Source organism: Cydia pomonella, chromosome 22, assembly GCF_033807575.1.
Source record: "Cydia pomonella isolate Wapato2018A chromosome 22, ilCydPomo1, whole genome shotgun sequence".
In the NCBI taxonomy this organism is placed as follows: Eukaryota; Metazoa; Arthropoda; class Insecta; order Lepidoptera; family Tortricidae; genus Cydia; species Cydia pomonella.
Window position 1 is genome coordinate 1112670 of NC_084724.1, and position 26640 is coordinate 1139309.

The following is a 26640-nucleotide window of genomic DNA, read 5'->3' on the forward strand; positions in this document are numbered from 1 at the left end:
TAAAATAATAATAAATATTATAGGACATTATTACACAAATTGACTAAGTCCCACAGTAAGCTCAACAAGGCTTGTGTTGAGGGTACTTAGACAACGATATATATAATATATAAATACTTAAATACATAGAAAACACCCATGACTCAGGAACAAATATCCATGCTCATCACACGAATAAATGCCCTTACCAGGATTTGAACCCGGGACCATCAGCTTCACTACCCACTACCCACTAGGCCAAACCGGTCGTCAAACCATCATAAATTCACACTCCATATGCGCCAACGTTGCGTCGAGCAGCAGCCATAGAGTTAGCTCGACGTTGACGCTCGGGAGACGCGCATTGGGTGGCCCATAAGCATCAAGTGCAATAAAGGTAAAATCAAAGAGAATTTGAAAAAGCCACGTAAATTTACTGCCATCTTTCGACACATGATTAAAACTTTTAAAACGCCATTTCTCTATGATCCTTATTCTTTCACTGATATGCGTTAAATTTGTTAAATATCAAAAAGTGGCGCCATATTACTGGGTACAACCTAAAGATTAAGGCGCCATCGCTCGTAACGATTTTGCCATATCTTTGGCGTTTGATCTATTAGATGGCGCCACTTTTTGATTTCAAATTCTCTTTGGTAAAATAAATAAACAGTATGAGATTAATGGATTATAAAAAAATACAAAAGTTGTTAATTAAAATAATATATTATTTACACCAGTTCATATACCTACCGCAGTTCAAAAATCTGTGCTTTAGATCAACGAGAATTTTAATCGGAAATATTTTAATATCAACAAATTAAATTATTATTTACTTAAACATATCATACTCCTATAAACTTCACTTGTTAACCTTTTTGAACGCCACGCCTATCGTACGCGGCGCGTAATCATGAACCTTGTCGGTACGCATGAAGGTTGATATCGGGCTGTAGCCGCGCGCGTCATATGACGTCTTTGGCGGTCAAAAGGTTAAAAAGTCATGACTGTTAGCCTCCTAATTAAAAACCTGGTTTATCATTACCAATTTACTCTTAGAAACAGTAAAAAACATTATTTATGTACACTGACTTAAGGTCGGGCCTTACGGGCACTAAGAATGGTGCTAGTTCAGCGGTCACTCACGAATTCGAGCCAATCGTGCAGTCTAACGCAACTAGCTGCGACCAATCGCACGCGTGATGCGAACTCATCAACCAATCGTTAGAGTGCACGATTGGCTCGAATTCGTGAGTGACACCGCTGTACTGGCCCCATTCTTATTGCCCGTAAGGCCCGACCTTAGATATATCTTAATGTTTATGTATTATTGAAGCAAAGAATGATATATTTTAGTAGAGGTGTAAAGTTATACAATAAAACAATCATCAGTGATAACAATTTGATCAATCAGTAAAGGGGTCATACATTAATTACGTCACATGAAAATATAGGTTTCTTGACCCCGCCCCCTTCATTTTCACACTTGGTCATATTTGGCAAACAACTCCCCCCCGCCCCTTATGTGACGTCACATTTTTGGCAATTTTGTTTTCAACGAAATCGGCAAATCGAATTAGTCATTATTAATATTTCATCAGTTTCACAAGTTTACGGCTATAACCGCGGAGTCGAAGTTCGTCAGTTTCGGGCATTTTCTCTGTCACTCTAATTACGTCTTAGTAAGAGTAAAAAAGAAAGATCCCCGCAATTTTCGTGTTTCGATTTTGGCGGTAGGCCCCCTGGTTGATTCACGAATGGAATGAACGAAACTTTCATTCATGAGTGACACCAGGGGAGGGGGCTACTGCGAAAATAGAAGTTCATCAATCGCAGGCATTTTCTGTCACTCTAATTGAGAGTAAAAGAGAAAGATCCCCGCAATTTTCGAATTTAGATTTTGGCGGTTAGCCCCCTTTATCGGTATGCAGACAGAGCCGCCATTTTATTCGTTAATGTGATACACTCGTTCATTCCATTCATTCCATTCGTGCCGTGCACAACAAAAGTGTCCAAATACAAACACCTTGGACTTATAACTGGCAAACCAAATCTTACAAATTTTTGAATATAAAATTTACTAACTATTTATATTCTGGATATTTTTTTCTAGTTTGCAAACATACTGTAACGTGTAATTTATTTACAAACTATTGCTTTCATTTCCGACATTTAATATTTTTGTCACATCGGTCGCAAACAAGCATACGACGCGCCTACTAGTAAGTGGTTATCGCAGTCTATGGATGCTACAATGATAGTAATAGTACAAAATTGGTAAAAAAGCATGACAACTTGAGTTTAAACTGAAATTGAACTATAATTTTAGTATCTACAACACAAAAACACTTTCATGGGTGTCACACGCGCGTTGCCGTTAAAAACCATAAATATAACATTTGTATTAAACTCATAATAACTTCACAACTCATAAGTCCACCTTGGCGCCCATACTGAGCGGTATAGCTTGCAGCTCCGTCCGGAGACACAGGAATTCGCCGGTCACGCAGGTGATGGCGGCACACACGACGTTCAGGGTCCACCAGGAGAAGGTCACCGGGAAGGCGCCGTTGTAGCACCAGCAGATGAAGAGGTGGATGAAGTGGTATGTGCAGCTGCGGAATTTAAAAATCGATTAGTAAGGTGTATCGGGCAGTTGAAAGCTGGGTAATTTTTGAAAATTGTAAACGACTGGTCTGGTCTAGTGGGTGCCTTGCCTATGAAGCCGATGGTCCTGGGTTCGAATTCTGGTAAGGGAATTTATATTTGCAATGAGCTCAGATATTTGTTCTTGAGTCATGTATGTTTTCTATGTATTTAAGTATTTGTATATTATACATGTCTTTACTTGTTTTTCCACTGATTTGTTGTTAAATGTTTTGGGTGCCCGGTTGCCAGTCGGCATAGGCTTCCTCCAGTCTTCTCCATCTGTTCCTGACTCTGGCAACCCTGCTCCATGTGGCAACAGGCCTGATGTCGTCATTCCATCGTTTGAACTGCCTTCCTATTTTTCTTTTTCTAGGGTACCACTGGAACACCTTTTTATTCGGGCACCCAAAACATTTAACAACAAATCAGTGAAGAAACAAGTAAAGCAAATGAACAGCATTTGGGCACGACAAAAAGGCTATAAATAAATTTAATAAAATATTATATATATTGTTGTCTGAGTACCCATAACACAAACCTTCTTGAGCTTACCAAGGGACTTAGTAAATTTCTGTAAAGCATGTGCCAGACGACAGACAACCACAGTTTCAGCAAGATGACCTTGGTAGAAAAACAGTGGTTTTAAACCATGTAGCAAGTGGTTGAAACCAAAATTGGTAGATAAAGATAGTTTATTATTCAAGTAGGCATATTACAATGCGCTTATGAACATCATAAAGCTACACCGGCTCTAACCCTACACCTCTGACCCGAGAAGATTTAAATCCCCCCTCAATTGGAAGACACACGTTCATTGGAGGATCATGTCATTGGAGGAGACAGGCGTGCTCTGCCAACCACTGGTTTTGTTGTAAACCATGTAGACAGCCGCTTCTACCAAGGTCAGCTTGCAGAAACTGTGGTTGTCTGCTGTCTGGCACATGCTTAAGAATGTCCCTATAATATTTACTTATCTAAACTAAGAACACTTTCTACTGTGCAAAGTGTTTTCTTGTAAATTCTACTGATAATTTTCTGCGTTTGAGATAAAACTGTATGGATGTATTTGTAAACTCTTACTTTATCTATATTTTTCACATAATCTTATTTATAAATCTCCTGGTATTTCCTAGAGTCCTCACGACACAGGCTTGACCTAGTGTGAGGGCTACTGCTAACCAAATTGTAATATTTGTAAGTGAAACCTACTTGTGTTTTATCCTTTATTTGACCTATCTATGCCTGGTAACAAAATAAATTTTGTATATTTTTTTTGTATATTGTATGTCAGAATCTTACCTGAAATCTAGGCACAGTTTAGTTCTCCCGACAAGAAGCCACAGACCAATCGCACCAAGTATGGCATTTATTACAAATGCTATGATCACCGAGCGCCCCTCACTGTCTCGGACATGCAACTCCTGAAATAACCAACAGAACACTATTAAAGCTTGATGATGATGATGTAATCCTGTTATCCCTCATTAGGGATATAGGGCTTCAAGAAGAATTTTTCATTTGTCGCAATCCTGAGCGTCTACTTCCAGCTCTTTCCAGCCGAGTCCAGATGAGCCAGCCTCCTTAACTGATCGCCTTCATGTGGTATGAGGCAGCCCCGACTGTCTACGTGGAGACCCTGCTTTGACAGGTGGTCAACAAAGTGTGTGTCTGAAAGATCGCCATTTCCTTACAAGGATTTCCTGGCCTTTGGATTTCTGGTCAGTCATCTGTGACAATCTGGCATTTGAGATAGTTCATGGCCAGTAAATCTGTAGGATGCTTAAATAAATAAAATGAAAAGCCTTTTATTTCTGGGTAATAGAGCGCACGTAAGCTCCCTGTACAATCTCAATACAAAAATGAATTATGCCATAAAGTGTGTAAAACAGCCATGATGCCCAAGTGTGCTAGGAATGGCACCTCAAATAAAAAATAGATTTCCGAACAATATTAAAAATATTGCAAATTTTAAGAAGGGGTTAAAAACACTACTACTCAAGAAATGTTACTATAGTATACAACAGTTTTTGAATGATAATGATTTATAGCTCTTATCTATTTTTGACATTATTTGTAGTTCTATAAAATTTCATTGTTGACATTCTTTAATATTTTATTGTTATTGTGAGTTATCTTTCTGAAGTGATTTATTATTTTTGTAATTGATTGGACTAATGAAGCATGAATACCTTAGACCTGTGCATGTTAACTTAATTTTATATATAAACAAATTCGTACGCCAAGCGGCAAAACATAGTGTTCGCAATATGCTTTACCTCTAAGACCAATACAATGTATGTATGTTATAACGAATAAATATATCAATCAATCAATCAATCAATAGAAATAAGGGGTAAAAAAAAAATGTTTGTTACATAAGCTATTTTATGTTTAAAGAAAATTACACCAGAACCCTCCTAAGAGGTTAGGCCTCTTTTTTTTTTAGGTTTTTCCTTTTTTTTGTGGTCTTGGACCTCCCATATCATACATTGACTTTTAAACCTAGTTCAGTCAGTAACAGTAGTGGATGAAACAATGAGACAAAAGTATCTACCACCCTGGAATATTTTTGTATATAGAAATATGTATAACTTGATACACATGGAGCATAACGACCCTTTTTTGATGGAAAGTCACTTACATCTCTACTGCTCCCATTGAAAAGCGACACAGCCTACTTTTTCTAAATGAAGGAACATGTTTTCTTTTTATCGAAAGCATACGGAAACTACAGGACATCCATATATTCAAAAAAGAAGTTTTCAAATTCCTAGTAAATAAAGCATATTACTCCATAAAAGAATATCTAGATGATTATGACAAATAGTAATTATAACCATGACTAATGATATATTTTAATTTTATTGAATTTTGAACTGTATTTAAATTGTATTTGAATTTTGAACTGTATTTTAATTTAATTGTAATGTAATACTCATTTTAATTGTTTTATTTTATAAGCTACAACATTGTGCAATTTTTCATTAGATTTTTGTTTCTTCTGACATTTGTATGCCGACCGGCGAAACATAGTGTTCAAAATGTATACCTAAGACCTATTTATACCTATGTTTTACAAATAAAGCATTCTGATTCTGATTGTTAAGCTGTTAGAGAATGATATGACGCATAATGTGATCCATCCTGCTAGAGTTTTGCAAGCGTGTGAAGTAGCTATCTGCTATAGGAGGGCAGTAATGGTACCTACATCACCTCCTTAACCTAGCAGATGTGTGTACCCCTTTACACATTCAGTGCCATTGCGAGCTACACACTACGAGCTGATAACACGTATAAAACCGTATGTAGCGAAAAACGACTACGAACAGAGAACCCGCGTAACGGGTCGCTATTAGTTGTAAAATTACTCACATGATATTCGAAAATGTGATCTAAAGTCCTCGTCGATCCAGTCAGATCCTGCATAATAGCTACGAGCAGGCTCAGGGTCAGGTACAGCACGGACTGCATGGCCACTATCTGGGACACGATGAGGCACGGGTCCCATTGCGTATAGCGGAACGAACCTGTTAACTTCTTCATTCTCGACATTTAACTATATAACTTATCGATAGGTAACACAAGTGCATTCACATGACGTGGTAAAGTTACTATGGGTTGGGGAGCTTAAATGTATGTGAAGAATATTCGTATACATAAGGATTTTCAAAGAAAAATACTGAGATACGAAATTTATTTCCCAGATGTGCAATTTTTGTGAATGTCATTTGTCAATTTTGTCATGCATGATGTTATCGTATTTATGTTATTTGCTCGGAAAATTGAAGATCAAAATATGGCAATATAATCTTTATGCAGTTGCAATAAGAGACATGGTTTAAAGTTGGTCATAGTACAATAGCGATAAAAGTCTCTACAAGAATTCACAAAATCTACGCGTCAAAATGTGTCAAAATTGACAGCGCGTTTTGTCACTGCTTTGTATTATTCAATAGATCTCATTATGTTTTACTGTAAACTAGAAATTAATGAATATATTTTTTATTGAAATCCAGTTTATTTATATATAATATCCAGTATACATGAATATCAAAACATTCTGATTTTTTTATTTTACTTACTTGATAATGTAATAAAGTAAAATTCATATGAGTTGCAAAACGAACTTATCTAATTGTCAAGACGGGCGTCAAGCGACTTAATATTATTCACCGAGTTTAAGGTTACGACTTTCCGAGGTTTACACAAAACTCGGCATTACAATAGGGAAACAAGAAAATAGAAATTTGTAACACTCTTTCGATTATTAGTTGTGTTATTGTTGAATGTGATGGACGTGATGCATTCGTGTCGTTGTTGCCTGCGGAGTCCTCCGGACAAGGATCTGACGACGCCGTATACGTATCACGGCAAAACAGAGATATATTACGACATGATTAAGGAATGCTTCGATATACGTGTAAATGTAGCAATTTTATTTAGCATATTAAACATAATATGTTACTGAAATTAGAGAAAAGTTCTGTGTTTTTGTTTTAACATAATTTTCTTGTTCTAATCAAATATCTTCTAAATAGCCCGCAAAAGGATTTGTGGGCTTTAAATGATTATTGTTTATTTAGTTCAGGTAGAAGATATAAAAAAGTATAAATTAATAGCCTAATGTAAATGTATGACAATGTTTTCTAAATAAAGATTACTACTGAACATGCAGCTGGTTCTGGATGGCTCGGGCTCGTGCGGCATCTGCTCGGCTTGTGTGAGCCGCCTGCGAGACGCGAGCGACTTCAAGCTGCAAGTGCAGCATAGCCAGGCGGAGCTGCAGAGGGTGCTACTTGGTACTTTATATCTTCATTACTCTGTATGTAATACAATACAATACAAATACTCCTTATTGCACACCTCAATACAAATAATACAGCATATTAAGAAGAGCATTATCACTAAAAAGCGATGTAACACATGGAATAATAAATAAAATAAAAAACCGTTATTTATGATTCCTTATCCTGTGTTGCATGCTAAAGACCTACACACTAGCTAGAGGTTGTGGTAACATAAAATATTTATATTGATAAAATAAGATTTCCTCCTGGGTAAAGACTGACTCCAATTTTTGCCATGCATCCTGGTCTGGGCCACCCCATGCCAGCAATTTTCCTAATTTTGTCTGCCAAGTGTTTGAGTAGGTGTTCAGAGTGCCTATTCCCATTCCCTGGGGCCTCTCCACTTTACAGTATTTCAGTGAAAAGGAAACTTTACTAAAAATATGACCTTTTTTGTTGAAGCACAGCAGATATCTAATTGGAAACCAATGTATTTAATTAACACTTAAATTAATTTGATATTTAGTTTAGACAAATAAATAAAAATAAAAAAGCCATTTATTTCTGGTAAACTACTTATCTCTACTACATGTTTTTTTTTTTCTTAAACCTAGGTTACACCAGAACCCTCCTTGGAGGTGTAGGCCTCTTCCAGCTGTCTCCATTTTATGCGGTCTTGGGCCACCCATATCCAGTTGGCCCCCGCTACTTTTACCAAGTCGTCTTTCCATCGTGCTAAAGACCGGCTCCTTTTTCTCTTCCCATCTGGACCTCTCCAGGCTTTCGATCTCATGGTCCATCTATCTTTCTTTCAGCAGAACCTGCGGTCAAGTCTGAGCTGATTGAAGATGGTGCTCGCGACGTGTTAGATCTGCTACGTAAGTTTTATCTTCCCTTATTTATTCTTATTTCTTAAGCGGTGGTGGCCGAGTGGATATGACGTCCGACTTTCAATCCGGAGGTCGCGGGTTCAAATCATGGCTCGTACCAATGAGTTTTTCGGAACTTATGTACGAAATATCATTTGATATTTACCCCTAGCTTTTCGGTGAAGGAAAACATCGTGAGGAAACCTGCATGCATCTGCGAAGAAATTCAAAGGTGTATGTGAAGTCCCCAATCCGCATTGGGCTAGCGAGGGGACGATAGCCCGAGCCCTCTCGCGCATGAGAGGAGGCCTGTGCCCAGCAGTGGGACGTATATAGGCTGAATTATTTATTATTATTATTATTATATTATTTATTCTTAGCTCAAATCTAAAACTAGTCTACACGTTTTTGTTAATATACAGAGTTTAGGGTTTTAGAATTTTATTAATTTAAAGGGAATATTACTTAGGAAAATTAAAAATAATTTCTAGATAGTAGAACAAATGTACACAGTAAAATAAATTACTTAGTCAAATAAATTAGGTACTGTATTGAATTGATTTTGGCATTCATACCCTCTGGCCATAACTGAGACACTTCTACCTACATATTTATTTAAGTTAATTTCCTAATTTAATACAATTTACATCATTTTGTTCCACAAGTGAAAGTTAAGTACGGGTAAAAAACTTAATCAAAGCCTGTAACTTTAGTGTAGACATAAAGTAAATATATATATATATATATATAATCTGATCTGTGGTGCTTTTTTTTTAATACTACGTCGGTGGCAAACAAGCATACGGCCTGCCTGATGGTAAGCAGTCTCCGTAGCCTATGTACGCCTGCAACTCCAGAGGAGTTACATGCGCGTTGCCGACCCTAAATATTAGATTGTGTAACAAGGAAGCAAAATAACATATATCTACGGAGTGGGCGTACATGAATCCTGAAGAAAACAAAGGCTTTTATAATTCCAAAATGGAATCCTGAGCATAGTGAGGGATTCAAGTGATAATGCCCAAGATGGAAATATAGTTCGTGTCATCCACGATGACGCGCAGATTTGTCAAATCTAACCTTTAATAACATGACAATAGGAGTCAAGGCACGCGTCTTCGTGAATGACACGATCTATAATTTTGCTACCATGTGACACATCCTGCTTTTCACACCACCTATAAAAAAATTATTATGTTTCAAAATATTATGTGTGTCGTTTATGAGACTGCTAGTTTAACAGTCCAGACGCAGTTTATTTATTTAGTATAAATTTTTTATTTTGACACTTGGAGAGACTTCACACCTCCAAATTTTATTAGTATTAGTACTCTGACATTGGGGACCTTTTACATCTCCAGATTTAATGTGTTTTTAACCATAGAGACTATACATCTCTATTGTATTGTAGTAATTATTTATTTTAAGATTATTATAATGTAATGTTTACCCAGGTATTGGCTGTTGTATTTATAAATGTTGTTATGTATTTGTCATGTCACTATATGATGTTATCATAAATGTTGTATTGACTTGTAAAAGAGCCCTTGAGGCCTACTTGCAGAGTAAATTTTTGAATTTTGAATTTATTTAAGGTAAATTTTTTATTTATTTTATGGCTTCGTTAAATGTCACTGGATATAAAACGGTAGAGAAATTGGAAAGCATATGAAGGAATCCAGTGAGCGCTGCGAGGTCCAGATGGGACAGTGCAGCTGCCAGGTTTGTTACTCTTTTAGCACCACCCGGGGATCACGTGTAGGGCTATCTAGGGTATTTCCTACGGACGCAGAGTAACATCGACCCCCAAATTAATTAAGCTTTAATTAAGGTAAATAACGACCGTTTGACGACCGGTTTGGCCTAGTGGGTAGTGACCCTGCCTACGAAGCTGATGGTCTCGGGTTCAAATCCTGGTAAGGGCATTTATTCGTGTGATGAGCATGGATATTTGTTCCTGAGTCATGGGTGTTTTCTATGTATTTAAGTATTTATAAATATTTATATATTATATATATATCGTTGTCTAAGTACCCTCAACACAAGCCTTATTGAGCTTACTGTGGGACTTGTCAATTTGTGTAATAATGTCCTATAATATTTATTTTATATTTAAATGAGTAATATGCAAATAAAAATTAAAAGAATGTGTCCTAGAACAGAAAAGTGAAACTTTGATCCTTCCTAGCAGGGAAGAAAAGCGCCACTTTGATCCCTCCTGGCATAGAAAAAGCCCTTTTCCGAATAGGTGATGTGAAAACTATAGACTTACCATTGTTTCAGATGTGGAACTCATAGAAAAGCCAGAGATGATTGCAGAACAAATGGGGGAAGTATTGAGTAAGTTTTTTTTAAATATTTCGTCGGTGGAAAACTAGCATACTGCCCGCCTGATGGTAAGCAGTCTCCGTAGCCTATGTACGCCTGCAACTCCAGAGGAGTTACATGCGCGTTGCCGACCCCCCAATCGTTGAGCTCTGGCAACCTTACTCATCGGCAGGAACACAACACTCTGAGTAGGGTCAAGTGTTATTTGGCTGCGGTTTTCTGTAAGGTGGAGGTACTTCCCAAGTCGGGCTCTGCTCTAGATCTGGAATGACATCCGCTGCGCTGTGCCCTATCACACGAAGCGAAGTTCGTTTTAAACAGAGTTTTTTAACACATTGCATTGGAGGATTTAGCAACTGGAGACGCCTTGTCTTTAATTTTCTGTACAAAATAGCCTGCCGATGTTTGCGGGGGAGGGGCACGTCAAATGTATAGCTATTTATACGTAACATAACTATTTCTTCCACTCCGTTTGTTAACTTGGACCTTTTTTACTTCAGATGAAGATCCATTAGTGAAGCCGACGGCGTCAGATATGAGTGAAGACTATTGGACATTGGCAGGTAATATATAATTATATCAGCCTCACTTCGCATTTATTTTTTATACTACGTCGGTGGCGTACAAGCATACGGCCCGCCTGATGGTAAGCAGTCTCCGTAGCCTATCGCCTGCAACTCCAGAGGTTTTATGTACCCTAACACTGGGCACCCTCGTTGAGCTCTGGCAACCTTACTTACCAGCAGGAACCCAACACACAGTGTAAAAAGTAACATTGTACCGGCGCCTTTGATTTGAGTAAATGCCGACACTGTACAAGAACACAGTAGGGTTGTCACAGACTTACACAACTGCCCAAAAAGACAGCTATATAAAACAATATGGGCAGCCCTGTAAGTAGTACCGAGGTACTAACAATGGCGACGTATGCAGCTCGGGGCGCGCGCTATATACCAGCACAATTGGGTATATTATAACAAAATTTAGTTAAATGGATAGAAAATCAGCCATCCATTATAAAAAAGTGGAATTTAAAAAAATATATTGAGATTATAAAAAAATACAAGGCTCCGGTCTCAAAAAATTTTTTTTTTGTCTTTCATAAATAGAAAAGAAAATAGTACCATTCGATTCTTTACATTTTATTCAAAAATAAATTGTATGGCAACTATACACATAAACGCAATATTTCAGGGTCAAAATGGCAATTTCCTTTATCTTCCATACATTTACGACAGACTTATATGATGTGACGTCACATCACCTTATCATTTTGTTAGAGGCGTTTCCATCGTCGAGTGCGAGCGTCAGACTTCAACTCTCATTTCTGACCTTTGTGTTGCTTAAATGCCATGAGTCCTATATAGACATTTGATCCTCAGGAAAATCAAGATCGTTTGACATTACCTCTAAGAAGCTCGGGGTGCTCAATAGAGCGAAACAGTACTTCACACCAGGTCACCGGCTTTCGTTATACAAAGCGCAGGTTCGACCACATATGGAGTACTGTTCTCACCTCTGGTCTGGAGCACCGAAATACCAACTTCTTCCACTTGACTCCATCCAACGTCGGGCAGTTCGTATTGTTGGTGACCCCGATCTCACAGTCGGTTTGGAACCTCTCAGTCTTCGGAGAGACGTTGGCTCTCTATGCCTGTTCTACCGTCTGTACAATGGGGAATGTTCTGAAGAACTTTTTGAATTGGTGCCACCGTCACGCTTTTATCACCGCACCTCCCGCCAAAGAAACAAAGTTCATCCTCACTTTCTCGACACGTGGCAAACCAAGAACAAGCGGGCATCTCGCTCGTTTTTTCCCAGAACGTGCAAGTTGTGGAATGAACTACCTTCTGAGGTGTTTCCCTTGCGCTATGACATGGGGTTCTTCAAGAAGCAGGTTTTTAGGGTTCTCAAAGGTTGGCAACGCATAAGTGACTCCTCCGATGTTGCTTATGTCCATGGGCGGCGATGACTGCTTCCCATCAGGCGGCTCGTCTGCTCGTTTGCAGCCTATTACATAAAAAAAAAAAACATGTACAAAAAACAGTCAAGTAGCCAATTCACAATTTTTGGTAAGTCTTAAATTATCCTCTTAATTTTTCTTTTGTGTATATCTAGCCACGCCACCGGACCAGCGCGCAGCGCGTGCCAAGGACCAGCTCTCGAGAATCACATCACGTCGAGAAAAAAAGCGAGTGAAACGTAAAAAAGAAACCAAAAAACCCCACGACAATAATACCTTCACTAAACAGAGCTGTATGAATGGAAATAAATTATATGTATGCGAAACTTGTGGCAAACAAAGCAAGGCAAGATATCTTTTAATTAGACATATCAAAACGCATATGGCCAGAGAGGGCCATCCGTGTAAAATTTGCAATAAATCCCTGTTGACATACTCGGACTTGAAGCGACACCAACTCATACACAAAGGGGAGAAACGATACACCTGCGAAGAATGTAAATTGCGATTTTCACAAAAAGGAAACTTGGACAGGCATAGACGAATTCATACTGGAGAAAGACCGTTTGTTTGTGATGAATGTGACAAGCAATTTGCCAATAAAAGCAACTTGGATAGACACAAAAAATTACATACCGGGGACAAACCATACATGTGCGAAAAGTGTACAAAGCGATTCACACAAAAAGGCAATTTGCGAATACATAAATGCAGTGTTTACAATGTCGAAGCGCTGTTAGCCTAGCGGTAAGTGCATGCGACTTTCAATTTAGAGGTCGCGGGTTCAAACCCCGGCTCGTACCAATGAGTTCGGAACTTATGTACGAAATATCATTTGATATTTACCAGTCGCTTTTAGGTGAAGGAAAACATCGTGAGGAAACCGAAATAATCCCAACAAGGCCTGGCAGATGGAGATGGCAGTCGCTTTCATAAAAACTAGTGCCTACGCCAATTCTGGGGATGAGTTGTCAAGCGGACCCCAGGCTCCCATAAGCCGTGGCAAAAATTACAGCGTTAGGAAGTGTTTACAATGTCGGGTAGTTTAACTAGTTTAAAAAAAATAGTAAATTAAGTCAGACAGTGACAGATCAGTACACGCTTTACAGGAGTTTCAGTGTTTTATTTTATTATCCCGAAACCTATAAAAAAGGCACATTTTCCCTAGAGTCTATCACATACTCGAACAGAAAGAGGGTTTTCCCCTTCTAAATATTTTCCATTCTTCATGATTTTGAAGTATGTTACTGACACAATGAAAAACCAAGTTTGCAAAACGAATTTTAAAAAAGCTACACATATAAACCTACAATAGGTATATGCTGGTGCTGAAGCGATAGACGTGAAAATCAAAGTGATTTGTTCAGATTTCGTTACTGGATGGTAGGTATTCCACAAATACGCACGAAGCGTTTTGCTTCAACATTTCTTATGCGAACTGCCAAGGAGTGGAATGCCCTGCCCGAGTCTGTGTTTCCGCATGAGTACAATCTGGGTCTCTTCGAGGCTAGAGTAAATAGGTATCTCATAGGTAAGCGTGCTCCACCGTAGACCGCATCACCACTTACCATCAGGTGAGATCGTGGTCAAACGCTTGCCTATCGTTATAAAAAAAAAAAACTGGAAACCGTTTTATCCCGAAATGGAATTTCATAAAAAAAGTACCGTTATTTCGTTAGGATCGTAAAGCTTTCGGTCGTAAGTTATTATTAAAAGGTGATTACATCGTTTCAGTCACTTTGGCCAAGGAAAACATCGTGAGGTAACCAGACTAATTCCAATAAGCTTCCCCTTTTGAGTACCATTCTTTTCTCAAATCTGTTAAGGGCATTTTACCCTCTTATTTCCTTATGAATAAAGCTATGAATTTCGGTGTATTCCCATCTGTGCCCGCCCCACGTCACCGCCGCTATACAAGAGGCGGGCACAGATGGGAATGATTTGTATGTAGCGCCTATTCCCATCTGTGCCCGGCGGGGATAGATGGGAATACATATGAATTCTCAGTGACCAAGAGTATATTTTGATAGTTTATAAACTAAACTGATTTTGATGAAAGTTTATATGTAGAGAGCTTTAGCTTTGGGGATTGATACCTGAGGTTAGGTTAGAGAGAAAATTTCCCGTTTTTTTCTAGAACTTGAGAATTTTTCCATTCATATTTAATCCATAGTTTTGTTATCTAAATGCTGGCAATGTTTCCCAAAAAAACTGAAAAATACGGAAAAAACGAAAATCACAAAACGTAATTCTTATAATATTCTAAAAAAAAAACGATTTGATTTATTCGAGAATTTTCAACCCTAGGTTAGGTACTTTATTTTCGGATATTTGGAGGAAATTACACACCGAATTTCTTTCGCGGGCATTGCTTAATAAAACAAAAGTTGCACAAATCGTTTAATATAGTTTCAGACAAAGGTTTCAGAGCTCGTACAGTTAGTCGTGTCACAAACTATTTTTTTTTAATTCTTCAACAACAATTTTGCCTATCAATTGTCAGTTTTGAAGTTTGCTATTGCCAGGTTATGCGTCTTAAGCAGGGATCGTTACCGGTATAACTAAAAATAAAATAAAATCACGTAGCATTCCCAATATTTCTTTAATATTCTAGAATGTTACTCTGTATCTTTAGGTATTTAAATAAAAGTAAACAAAATCTGCCCTCAAATAATGTAGGTCAGGTCGTTCAGTGACAGATCCAGGCGGTTTTGTATTTGGTCGGTTAACCCATAAATGTTGTAACTACCCGAAAATGTACAAATTGTTTACTTTTATTTAAATACCTAAAGATTTAGAGTATAGACAAGGACAATGCATTATCAAATTACCTAAATGAAATGCAAAATTATAAATAAACAACTGAAATCGAACACTGGTATTCGATCCCTAGTTTTAAATAACCTTTTTTTGACATGACTTGTTAGCGTGAGTCTAAATTCCGTCTTAAAATTCACATTTATAGTAATAATCGCCATCAACATCGGTCCAGTCAACTAGCTTTCCATCGTGCCACATGAAAGTGCCCTTCAAGTTCGGGGACGCGTCCAGCACCAGGTAAAGTATGACTTTAGCAGCTTCATCGGGCTCAGTGACACCTCCGCCTTTTGCCATGTCCGTCTTGACATGCCCTGGATGCACGGCGTTGATAGAAATATTCCTGTCATAATATTTCCTTTGCTGTATCATTGTTAAAGCTGTCACCGCGATTTTAGATACTCTATGCTCAGCATGCTTCCCTTCATCAGCAAAATCTTCTTTTTTAAACGTACCGGTTTTCACACTATCCAAATATTCATCGACGAAATGATTGAGCTGTTCTGTAGTTAAACCTTTATCTTGCAACCTGTCCAACCATTTCTTATTTTTCAAATTTGACAGATGCCCGCAAGCGCTGGTAACGTTCACAACTCTAGCGCCGTGTGTTAGAAGCGGGAAGAGGTGTTTTTCTATCGTCAACAAACTTCTGTAATTAACGTCGATATTTCTTTTCGCTCCTTCGTAGTCTGGGTAAACTTGACCCAGATCCATGATAGCGGCATTATTCACTAAAACGTCTAAGCCTCCGTGTTCTAAATTTAAAAAGTTAGCGAACTTTTCTACGCTGCTTTCATCACTTACGTCAAGTTGATGGAATTTAGGTTTCAATCCCAAATCTTCTAGTTTTTTCACAGCTTCTCTCCCTCTGTTCTCGTCTCTTGCCGTTAAATATACTATTCCATTGAATTTTTGACACAATCCTTTGACAACAGCGAATCCTAGACCTTTATTTGATCCAGTGACAACAGCAATTTTTTCCACCATTTTGTATCTGACGTGCGTTCGTTGTATCTTTCCGTGAGTTAATGAAATTATATTGTTTGCGTTTCGCTTGTTTGTTTAATGACGCTCATTGAATTAAGATCTTTATATCTTTACAATTAAAGTTTGTTTTCGATTGCTATACTGTGAGTATAATATAGGTATTTGATATCACTTACGGTCGAGTGTTTTAATGATGTTTAATCATTTGTAAACAATGTAGACTGCCTATGTACATTGTATATAATCTTGCTCGGCCCACTGTAACAACTCTGATAAGGCACTATTACACACTTTGCAGAAGAGGGTGGATAAATGTAATCACAAAAATAATGTTAGAATAAACGGTGAATTCTAATTGGAGAATACAAAATGCGCTTTTTAAGTTTAAATGAACTTTTATTCACTTTTATATTAAAAATTATTACAAAGGTGATCGCGGGACGTGTCGTCGGTTCGGATCGAGAAAGAAGAGAGAGAGTTGCCACATGCAAATTATAGGGCAACTACAAAATATGTTGCTATATAGAAAAATAACTTAAGCTAAGCTTACACGCTATATGTTTTGTATTAAACATAGTTGGGGCCAGGCAATTACATAAAGGTAAAGATTGGACCCGCCAACAGGAATCTAAACATAAGAGAAGTTATTAAAACTACAATACAGGTAAAGGACATAACTTAGTTATGGCTCTACGAAATATCTTATTATTAATTTTAACATCAGCTACCCTTACTAATCCGTCCCTACCAGGGAACGTTTTTACTATACGAGCCATTGGCCAATTTAATGGAGAGGTGTTTATATCCTTTACAATTACCAAATCACCTTCCTTTAAATTAGTTTGCTGGTATTTCCATTCGGGGCGGCTTTGAAGTTGGGTCAAATAACTTTGAGACCAGGTTTTCCAGAAGTCTTGCTTAATTCCAAAGCCTAAGGAAAAAGGATAAGCCTTTCGGGGCCAGCTACAAATCTAACGACTATACCTAAAACTATTTTACCATGCAAAACATTCTTATATGTACCAACATACACAGTATTTATAAGCATTATATATCCACATCCTTTAATTAAACGCACCTAACTAGAAAACACGCACCGATAAAAGTTCATAAACTTTAGTTTCCAAAAATTAAAATAGGTTCCGGACATTCGCACGCATTTAAGTATAGACAACCATTCGTTCACTAGAATATTAAGTACCCCACACACGTCTTTCCGTGATGATCTGGTAAACGATGCCGCTATCGTTAGACAGAATGGTGGAAAAGAGTTATGTGTTGCTACCCTGTTCAATCAAACAGTTGCGTTCCATCATGACCTTGAAATGACTTACTGCAGAAAGGATGTGAGTAAGGTGCAGCTTCAGAAAGCAAATAATAATTTTTTGGAAGTATAGATGGATGCCGCTTGTCATAAGACAGGTTCTCTGCATTTTGCTGTCTCCCCACGGCCCTACTTACACCGTTTTTATCTAGAAACGCTAATTGATCACCAATTGTCACAGGCTTATTTTTGAGAGCAGGACTAATTCTTTACCAAAATGCTCTGCCTGTGTACAACGTACAATCTTCGTCATAGAGTCACGCAATTCCTTTGCAGTTAAGTAACTGCTTGTAATTTTGTTGTCTTTGTTCAAGCAGTTATTATAAAATCTATACATAAAACCTATAACTCTTTGAAGTTTATTGATGTTAGAATATTTTCTTAATAAATCCAGAGGCTCTATATTTGTGGTATGGCACAAAATTCCCTCTACATCGTCAGAAGACGCATCAAATGAAGCACCATGCGAGTCTACATGTGTCATGAAATCGTTATAATTAAATTCTTCAGAATTTGCATGTGTATAATTTACATCACAGAGACTAGGCAAACCATGCCACCATAGATCAGACTCCTGCAGCTTATGCGGTTCAACGCCCCTTGATAATAAGTCAGCAGGATTATCTTTTGACCTAACATACAGCCATTGTGATTTTTCAGTAAGCTCTACAATTTGTTTGACTCTATTTTTTACATATACAGTACTTTTTACTGCCTCTGTCTTGATCCACCACAAAACAATTTGAGAATCACTATAAAGAAATATTTTATGAGGAACTCTATCATTTAAAATCTTACTGACTCTACCTACCAATTGCGCTAAAAGTAGAGCAGCAGAAAGCTCCAATTGAGGTATAGTGTGAGATTTAGAAAGTGGGGACACACGGGACTTGGAACATAATAAGTTCACTTGGACCGAGCCATCAGTCATAAAAACTCTTAGGTAGAGACAGCTCCCGAAAGCCTTAAGAGATGCATCGGCATATCCTACTAGCTCTACATGTGATACAAATTTAAAGTTAACACATCTTTCTATTTTGATTTGACCCATTTGCATTAAATTATTTAAAAACTTTGACCAGTATAGGAATTGTTCATTTGGGATTGTAGAGTCCCAATCTTTACGCATAGAGCTATGGAGTTCTTGCATGAATAGTTTGGCCACCACAATTACTGGGCCAATTATACCAAGTGGGTCAAACATTTTCCCTATAAAGCTGAGAATTTTTCTTTTTGTGTTCAGTATTGTTGACTCATCAATTGCAGGGCAAGAGAAACTCAATTTATCTGAATTTATTTCGAGTGTAAGACCTAAAGTCTTCACTGTGTCATTTTTACCTATCTCTACACTATCAATTTGTCTGTGCTCAACTGGTATATCGCTCAAAACTGGAGCATGGTTCGAACACCATTTATGTAATGAGAAACTACCTAATTTTAGAAGCTCTACAATTTGCCTTTTCAGCTCCTGAAGTGTCTCCACATCATCAGCACCAGTCAGCACATCATCAACAAATGTATTTTTATAAATAGCCTGAGCGGCCAAAGGAAAATGGTCCTTATGCATATTTGCTAGCTCCTTTAAAGCTCTTGTAGCTAAAAATGTGCTTGATTTTAAACCGTATGTAACAGTTTGAAGCTGCAAGCAGTTGATAGGGTTTTTGGGCGAATCGCGCCATAAAATGTTTTGAAGTCCGCGTTGATGTTCATTTATAAAAACATTGCGAAACATCTTTTGAATATCACAAGTGAAAATAAATGGATAAGTCCTGAATAAAATAAGAATGTCAAAGAGCTCACTCTGTACAACAGGTCCGTTCAGCATGACTTGATTCAGCGATGTCCCATTTCTAGATCTCATCGATCCATCAAAGACCACACGATGATGTGAGGTTCGACTTGACGGATTGAACACGCAGTGGTGTCCTAGAAAAAACACAGGACCATTTAAATCATAATCCTCTATATCAACTATCTTTGCATGTCCTAGTTCCAGGTACAGGTCAATAAATTTTTTATATTGTTCAAATAGCAAAGGATCATTTTTGAACCTTTTTTCTAACATTATGAATCTATTATAGGCAACAGAAAATGAGTCACCTAACTCTAACTCTTCCATGGGGAAAGCTAATGGCATATCAACATAAAATCTATTGTCTTTTACTGAAACAGAGTCCTGGAATATTTTTTCAGCTTGTACAAATTCATCATTTGTAGATTTTTCCACTTCAGGAAGTTTTTCAGAAAGCCAGAATTGCTCCATTACATTTTCCAATTTTTCACCATCAGATATATTGACTAAATTTGTTACAATATTACATGTGGTACCTTTTTCAGGAATACTTCCTCCGACAATATATCCTAACATGGTATTCTGGAATACCGGTCCATTTTCAGTTTTTATGCAACCCTGCAACAATATTTTAAAATAGATGTTGGCTGCAAGCAACAGAGGAATATCACTTGTCATGTAAAATGTGTCATCAGCTAAAGTTATATTTTTTGGAATGTGATATTTAGATACATCTAATGATCTTTGAGGCAGTTTGGAAGTAATTTCATCACTAATATGACATTTCAATATTATTTTAACATTATTTTTACATGATTGAATAGTCAAAATTACATACTCATTTACTTTACATAGTTGTTTACGGAAACCAATAATATTGTTTGGCTCTATTACAGGTTTTAAGCCAAGCCTGCTTACCAAATCTGACCTTATAAAACTGCCTTGAGATGCAGTGTCTAGTAATGCCTTGCATACCACCTCTTCATTATTATTAGTTAGTAATTTGACTTTTAAGGTTGGCAGCAAAACACCACTATCTGACACACAATTTAAAATAGTATTAACAGCAATTTCAATTTCAAACTCACCAGTATCAGATGATAGTGGCTGCTGACTGACATCATTATTTGTCCTGGGCTTGTCCACATTCACATTGCGCTCCTGATGCAGCAATGTGTTGTGGCCCTGTTTACACATTTTACATTTAAAACTAAATTTACATTTACCATCATGATTATTAAGGCATACATTACACATTTGCTTTTCATTTACATAAGATTGCCTTTGAGCTGTAGGTAACATTTTAAACATGGGACAGTTATATATCTGATGGTCTTTATTAGCACAATACCTACAGGGCGGCAACGACTTCGATACCACATTTGTGACCTTAGGTATTGATTTATGAGTACCTTCATAGCAAGTACTTTTATTATTTAAATGTTTGTTGGTACCATCATAGTAGGTACTATGTTTATTTTGATGACTATCTTCGAGCGCTATAGCACGCTTTTCTAAATATTCAATGAAACCAGCCATAGTAGGCATGGTATCGGAGTCCCGGTCTAACTGGTAAGCCCGGTGTGTGAATTGATCTAGCTTACGAGTCAATATTGATATTAAAAGCATGTCCCATTTATCAACGGGTTCATCTAAATTTTTTAATGCATGCAACTGTTGATTAATTTGTGAAACATGGACATGAAACATGTTGTTCGTATGGAAGCCGCTGTGCCTTTTTGTATACTAGAAATATCTAACAATATACCTATATGGTTTGCTACTAATCTAGCCTTGTTGTCAAATCTCTTTTTTAATAATTTTATTGCTTCCTTATATGATTCATTTATCAATGGCAAATTCAAAATAACCGCTAACGCATCCTCCTGTAGGTACTTTCGCAAATAAAAAAGCTTTTGCACATCAGATAGTGAGCTATTCTGATCAATGACAGCTGTGAATAAGTCGAAAAAAGGTTTAAATTTAGTGAAATCCTTTCCATCGTAAAAGGGTATTTCGATTGTGGGCAACTTACATGTGGATGCGTTGTGGCACTCCGCAGTCACTTTCGTGTTTAGCATTTTAAGGGAGCTATTAATTTTGGCTAATATAGAATAATATTTGTCTTCAACCTCTCCCACCTGTTCACCGTCGTTCTCATCAATGCTAAGGATGTCCATTTGCACCTCTTCGTAATTTTTTAAGGTGGAAATGAGCTTCTCTTTACGCGCCTCTAATATATCGGCGCTGGCGGCTGCCAAAGTTTCTGGATCCTTGACAAAACTGTCGATTCTTGTAATGGTTCCTTTGCACTGTGAGCGTATAACGCGTAGTTTTTTTTAATTTATCCATATCGCTAGACATTTTAATGTTTTTTATTATAACGAACGAAGGCACAAACACTTTTAATCGAATGCACAAAGACGTTGATAGCACTTTGTTTTGATTTTTATTTACGTCAATGTCAAACGTGACAGTTGACACAAAATGTCAAAAACCGCTGCGAAGTTCCGCAAGATGGCTGCGGGTCGCGCAAACTTCACTCCTTATTTAAAAATGAGGAATGGCGGTGGTCGAAAATTTCGACTTATACCGAGTTACTTGCGGTTTTTGATGATGCTCTTTTCTCCAATCCGTGTATGATTTTCGTTCTATTATAGATAGAACGAAGTTGCAGGCCAGCAGTGCCAGCCTAGGCACCACCACGACGAATTACCAGCCGGTATAGACGGCCAGCTCGCACACGCACTTGCCGCGAACACTACTTTGCCGAAATATCGAACACTGATTAACTTTTTTCACTGCAACGAAGGACCACTTGCGCATGGAGAATACAAAATGCACTTTTTAAGTTTAAATGAACTTTTATTCACTTTTATATTAAAAATTATTACAAAGGTGATCGCGGGACGTGTCGTCGGTTCGGATCGAGAAAGAAGAGAGAGAGTTGCCACATGCAAATTATAGGGCAACTACAAAATATGTTGCTATATAGAAAAATAACTTAAGCTAAGCTTACACGCTATATGTTTTTGTATTAAACACTAATTTTAATTGTAGCATATCAACTAATTCGATCTGGATTATATAAGCATGGATCGGATCTGTTAGTGTCAAAACTGACGTTTTTGGTTGAAGAAATGTCATTTTTGACACTGTCAGATCCATTCCATGTCTAATCCAGTTCGAAGCCTGAAAATCCTTTTTTTAAGGAACAGATAAAAGTTGGCCAAGAGCATGTACGGCCATGCTCAGTGTAGGATTCCGTAGTTGCGTTCCGTTTCACGAATTTTATTTTGGACATAGGTACAACGTTTTGAGTGTGTATGTGTGTGTGTGTGTGTGAGTACTTAACTGTCACTGCTGCGTTTTTAATAACACAAACTTGTTTTATACACTAAACCTTATCTCAAACTTAGTTGGACACGTAAGAAACAGCATACATATTACTTTTTAAGAAATTTACGTTATCATACATACATGAATTAAATACGTCAAATTATAATAACAACGCCATCTATTAGCGTTATAGTGCCTAGCTGACCGAAAATAATCACTTTATCAAAAAATGGTTGATGGAGACCCACACACACACACTAAAAAAAAACATTTTGTATGGGAGGTGATAAATTTTTTTTTACTTTATCGGATTGGTTTAATTATATATATCCATGCCAAATTTTGGCTTTCTAGCACTAGCGATCACAAAGCCTCGGACAGACAGACATACGGACATGGCGAAACTATAAGGATTCCTAGTTGACTACGGATTACGGAACCCTAAAAATGCCAATATTTATTTGTAAACATTCGGCTTTAGAAAGAAAATTGTAAACATTTTGTCTTACATAGTACAATAGGTATTGATTGTGACCTATCTTATTTTATACCTTTAAACGAACAATTCTTATATGTATTTATATATTTCGGGAATCTCGGAAACGGCTCTAAAGATTTCCAAATTTCGGGGCGAAAAATCTATTTAAGTATCTAGGGCTTATCTCTGGGAAAACGCGCATTTGTGTCTTTATATGTGTTTTGAGAAAACTCGGTCTCCCAGATATGAAAAGGTTCAAAGATGTTAATACTTTGAAGTCGACTAATTTAAATTCACAACTCAATATGCATAAAAAATATGTATATATATTATAGGACATTATTACACAAATTGACTAAGTCCCACAGTAAGCTCAATAAGGCTTGTGTTGAGGGTACTTAGACAACGATATATATAATATATAAATATTTATAAATACTTAAATAGATAGAAAACACCCATGACTCAGGAACAAATATTCATGCTCATCACACGAATAAATGCCCTTACCAGCATTTGAACCCGGGACCATCAGCTTCGTAGGCAGGGTCACTACCCACTAGGCCAGACTGGTCGTCAAAATAATAAGCTCAACCGTACCAAATAAGTTTTAGGGAAGTAAAAGCAATGCCGTCGACAGCTAGGACAAAAATATTTCGCGCAACTCCCAACTTAGGACCTTGTCACTTTAACCGGCACCACACGTTTCCACTGCAATATAAACATTGTTTTATTTCGACAAAGTACTATAACCAATAACCCGGAAGATAAGACTCGGATGGTCGATTGTGAGAAGAAATGATTATAATTAGCTTTTTGTCGTGCAGTTAGCCTAGGGTCTTGTTGGAATGGTTCCGCAACACTTGTGTATTTTTATGATATACGTAGTAAAGCACCAATTACATCCACCCTTCCGGATTTCGGGCCCGAAATCAGTCCCGATTTCGGGCCTGATAATCGTTTTCGTTTATCGAAATATCAGCACATCGTTAACAATATTTGAAATGTAAGAAATACTTTGTTGTGTACTAAAAATGTTCAGTGTTTGATAGTTTTGCATATGAACCATTTTTTACATTTCGAATATTGTAAACGATGTGCAGTACCCCTAGTGTAAATATTTTCGACAGCGAAACGTGACGTACGCGTTTGCGTTAAGTGTCATTTTGTATGAGATTTTTGACTTTCCAAAACGTCCCGCTTGGCGCGCTGTTCAAAAACCCATAAAAAATGAGACTTAACGCAAACGCGTACGTCACGTTTCGCTATCGACTAAATTTACACTAGGGGTACTGATATTTCGTGAAACGGAAAACGATTATGAGGCCCAAAATTGGGACTGATTTCAGGCCCGATTCTCAATATGTAGATGTAATTGGCGCTTTACGGAAAAAAGCGCTCAGGGGGGGCCTAGCCGAGATGATAGAGACTAGCGAAACGCTATGTCTCTATCGCACTAATGTGGAAGACTGGAGGAGTGATAGAGAGACAATAGCGTTTCGCGGTTGTCATCCTAGCTAGCCCCCCAGCTCTACAAGCGAATGATGTTAGGAAGAGAGGAATACAGGAAATCTCAATTATAAGTAATACAAATACTTAAACAGAACCCCGAGTGTAAATTTATTCGGATCGATGGCCTGACGTGACGTACGCGCTTGCGTTGAGTCTCATTTTGTATGGGATTTAGAAACAGCGTGCCAACCGGGACGTTTGGAAACTCAAAATCCCATACAAAATGAGACTTAACGCAAACGCGTACGTCACGTCACGCTATCGAATAAATTTACTCTAGGGGTCCCCTAATCCACTTAATAATAATATACTTCTGATACGGAATGCTGCGAACGCCAAGGTCGAAATAAAGTGTTTATTTAAATTTAAAATACCTATCCAGTGCATCATTGACTGGTTCATTATTTATTCGATTACACGAAGTCGAAGAGTGATTGATTGGAAAAAAATAAGTTAATAAATATTTATTTCAAGTAATTGAGATACCTACACAATCTAAAAACAGAGAAACAAAGTTTATCCTCACTTTCTCGACACGTGGCAAACCAAGAACAAGCGGGCATCACACTCGATTTGGCGAGAACGTGCAAGTTGTGGAATGAGCTACCTTCTGAGGTGTTTCCCTTGCGCTATGACATGGGGCTCTTCAAGAAGCAGGTATTTAGGGTTCTCAAAAGTTGGCAATGCATAAGTGGCTCCTCCGATGTTGCTTATGTCCATGGGCAGCGATGACTGCTTCCCATCAGGCGGCTGTTCGTTTGCTGCCTATTACTTTAAAACAAAGTTGATTTCTGCGAGAACCTTAATCTCAGTGGTTCGAAAAACCTCGACACATCCATTGCCTATTAGCTGTGCCTAAAACACGCACTATGTCCTATGGCAAATCACTTGTCCACGCTTATTTATTTATTTATTTATCGTATGGCAATTACTACTACACTGTATATTGAATAACGATTAATTTATAATCTAAATCTACATTTCTCCAAGTAGGTAATGGCTGCACTCGTTATGTTTTTGAAATCTTCCACTGGGCCATCGTATTTTGTCAGTGGGCACTCCAAAACGATATGGCGGACAGTTTGTCCACGCTCTACAATATATTAACGCGCTCCTCGCATCAGCACTGGAATGTGATATATTTGCAAGTAATTGGATGGATCTGTGAGACGATGGATAAGCGAGAATCTACTAGTCTTTCTTTATTACATTTTTTTCTTTGTTTGTCATTTCTTGCTTTTTAGGACTCCGTACTCAAAGGGTCAAACGGGACCCTATTACTGAGACTCCGCTGTCCGTCCGTCCGTCCGTCTGTCACCAGGTTGTATCTCATGAACCGTGATAGTTAGCCAGTTGAAATTTCGACAGATTATGTATTTCTGTTGCCGCTTTAACAACAAATACTAAAAACAGAATAAAATAAATATTTATTTCCAATCTCGAGGTTCTCATCCAATCACCGAAGTTAAGCAACGTCGGGCGGGGTCAGTACTTGGATGGGTGACCGTTTTTTTTTTATAGATAATGGTACGGAACCCTTCCTGTGCGAGTCAGACTCGCACTTAGCCGGGTTTTTCTTAGTATCAGAATCAGAAATTTATTGGTAAAACTCAACATTTTACATGTCATTTTTTCTTAACTTAACTTAAGGTATATATAAAAAAAAAATGGGTTAATGACCAATACAATTATTATGCAATAGCCAGTTATTTATGTGAGTGGATCAATGTTATACCTAGTTCATTGAACGATTTAATTTTTTCAAAAAAATCGTCAATGGTGACAAGCCATGAGTAACAAAATATTTTTCAGTTTA

General features: G+C 37.6%; 4 protein-coding genes across 8 annotated transcripts; 1 reads left to right on the top strand and 3 right to left on the bottom strand.

Annotated features, from left to right (window-relative positions):
* Nucleotides 1-686: 686 nt before the first annotated feature.
* Nucleotides 687-6564, bottom strand: LOC133530005 (protein SYS1 homolog). The gene is made up of 3 exons (XM_061867804.1): nucleotides 6001-6564; nucleotides 3928-4049; nucleotides 687-2594 (listed from the first exon to the last, which is right to left on the bottom strand). The coding sequence occupies exons 1-3, from the start codon at nucleotides 6178-6180 to the stop codon at nucleotides 2408-2410; spliced, it is 489 nt and encodes a 162-aa protein (XP_061723788.1). The 5' UTR covers nucleotides 6181-6564; the 3' UTR covers nucleotides 687-2407.
* A 121-nt stretch (nucleotides 6565-6685) lies between these two features.
* LOC133530003 (zinc finger protein 22-like) lies at nucleotides 6686-13687 on the top strand. 3 transcript variants are annotated; one of them, XM_061867801.1, is made up of 6 exons: nucleotides 6686-7048; nucleotides 7285-7427; nucleotides 8231-8293; nucleotides 10568-10624; nucleotides 11113-11175; nucleotides 12731-13687. In XM_061867801.1, exons 2-6 carry the CDS (start codon nucleotides 7298-7300, stop codon nucleotides 13318-13320), a joined length of 903 nt encoding a protein of 300 aa, XP_061723785.1. In that variant the 5' UTR covers nucleotides 6686-7048; nucleotides 7285-7297; the 3' UTR covers nucleotides 13321-13687. The 3 variants fall into 3 exon arrangements, with proteins under 3 accessions (XP_061723785.1, XP_061723784.1, XP_061723783.1); XM_061867800.1 differs by having other exon boundaries at nucleotides 6766-7048; nucleotides 7304-7427; nucleotides 8234-8293; XM_061867799.1 differs by having other exon boundaries at nucleotides 6767-7048; nucleotides 7304-7427.
* A 1471-nt stretch (nucleotides 13688-15158) lies between these two features.
* Nucleotides 15159-16720, bottom strand: LOC133530004 (carbonyl reductase [NADPH] 1-like). The gene has a single exon (XM_061867802.1). The coding sequence runs from the start codon at nucleotides 16377-16379 to the stop codon at nucleotides 15522-15524; it is 858 nt and encodes a 285-aa protein (XP_061723786.1). The 5' UTR covers nucleotides 16380-16720; the 3' UTR covers nucleotides 15159-15521.
* A 34-nt stretch (nucleotides 16721-16754) lies between these two features.
* LOC133530001 (uncharacterized) lies at nucleotides 16755-21983 on the bottom strand. 3 transcript variants are annotated; one of them, XM_061867798.1, is made up of 3 exons: nucleotides 20584-21983; nucleotides 20032-20113; nucleotides 16755-19629 (listed from the first exon to the last, which is right to left on the bottom strand). In XM_061867798.1, exons 1-3 carry the CDS (start codon nucleotides 20641-20643, stop codon nucleotides 17879-17881), a joined length of 1893 nt encoding a protein of 630 aa, XP_061723782.1. In that variant the 5' UTR covers nucleotides 20644-21983; the 3' UTR covers nucleotides 16755-17878. The 3 variants fall into 3 exon arrangements, with proteins under 3 accessions (XP_061723782.1, XP_061723781.1, XP_061723780.1); XM_061867797.1 differs by having other exon boundaries at nucleotides 16755-20113; nucleotides 20584-20680; nucleotides 21637-21982; XM_061867796.1 differs by having other exon boundaries at nucleotides 16755-20113; nucleotides 20584-20680; nucleotides 21531-21981.
* Between the last annotated feature and the right edge of the window lie 4657 nt (nucleotides 21984-26640).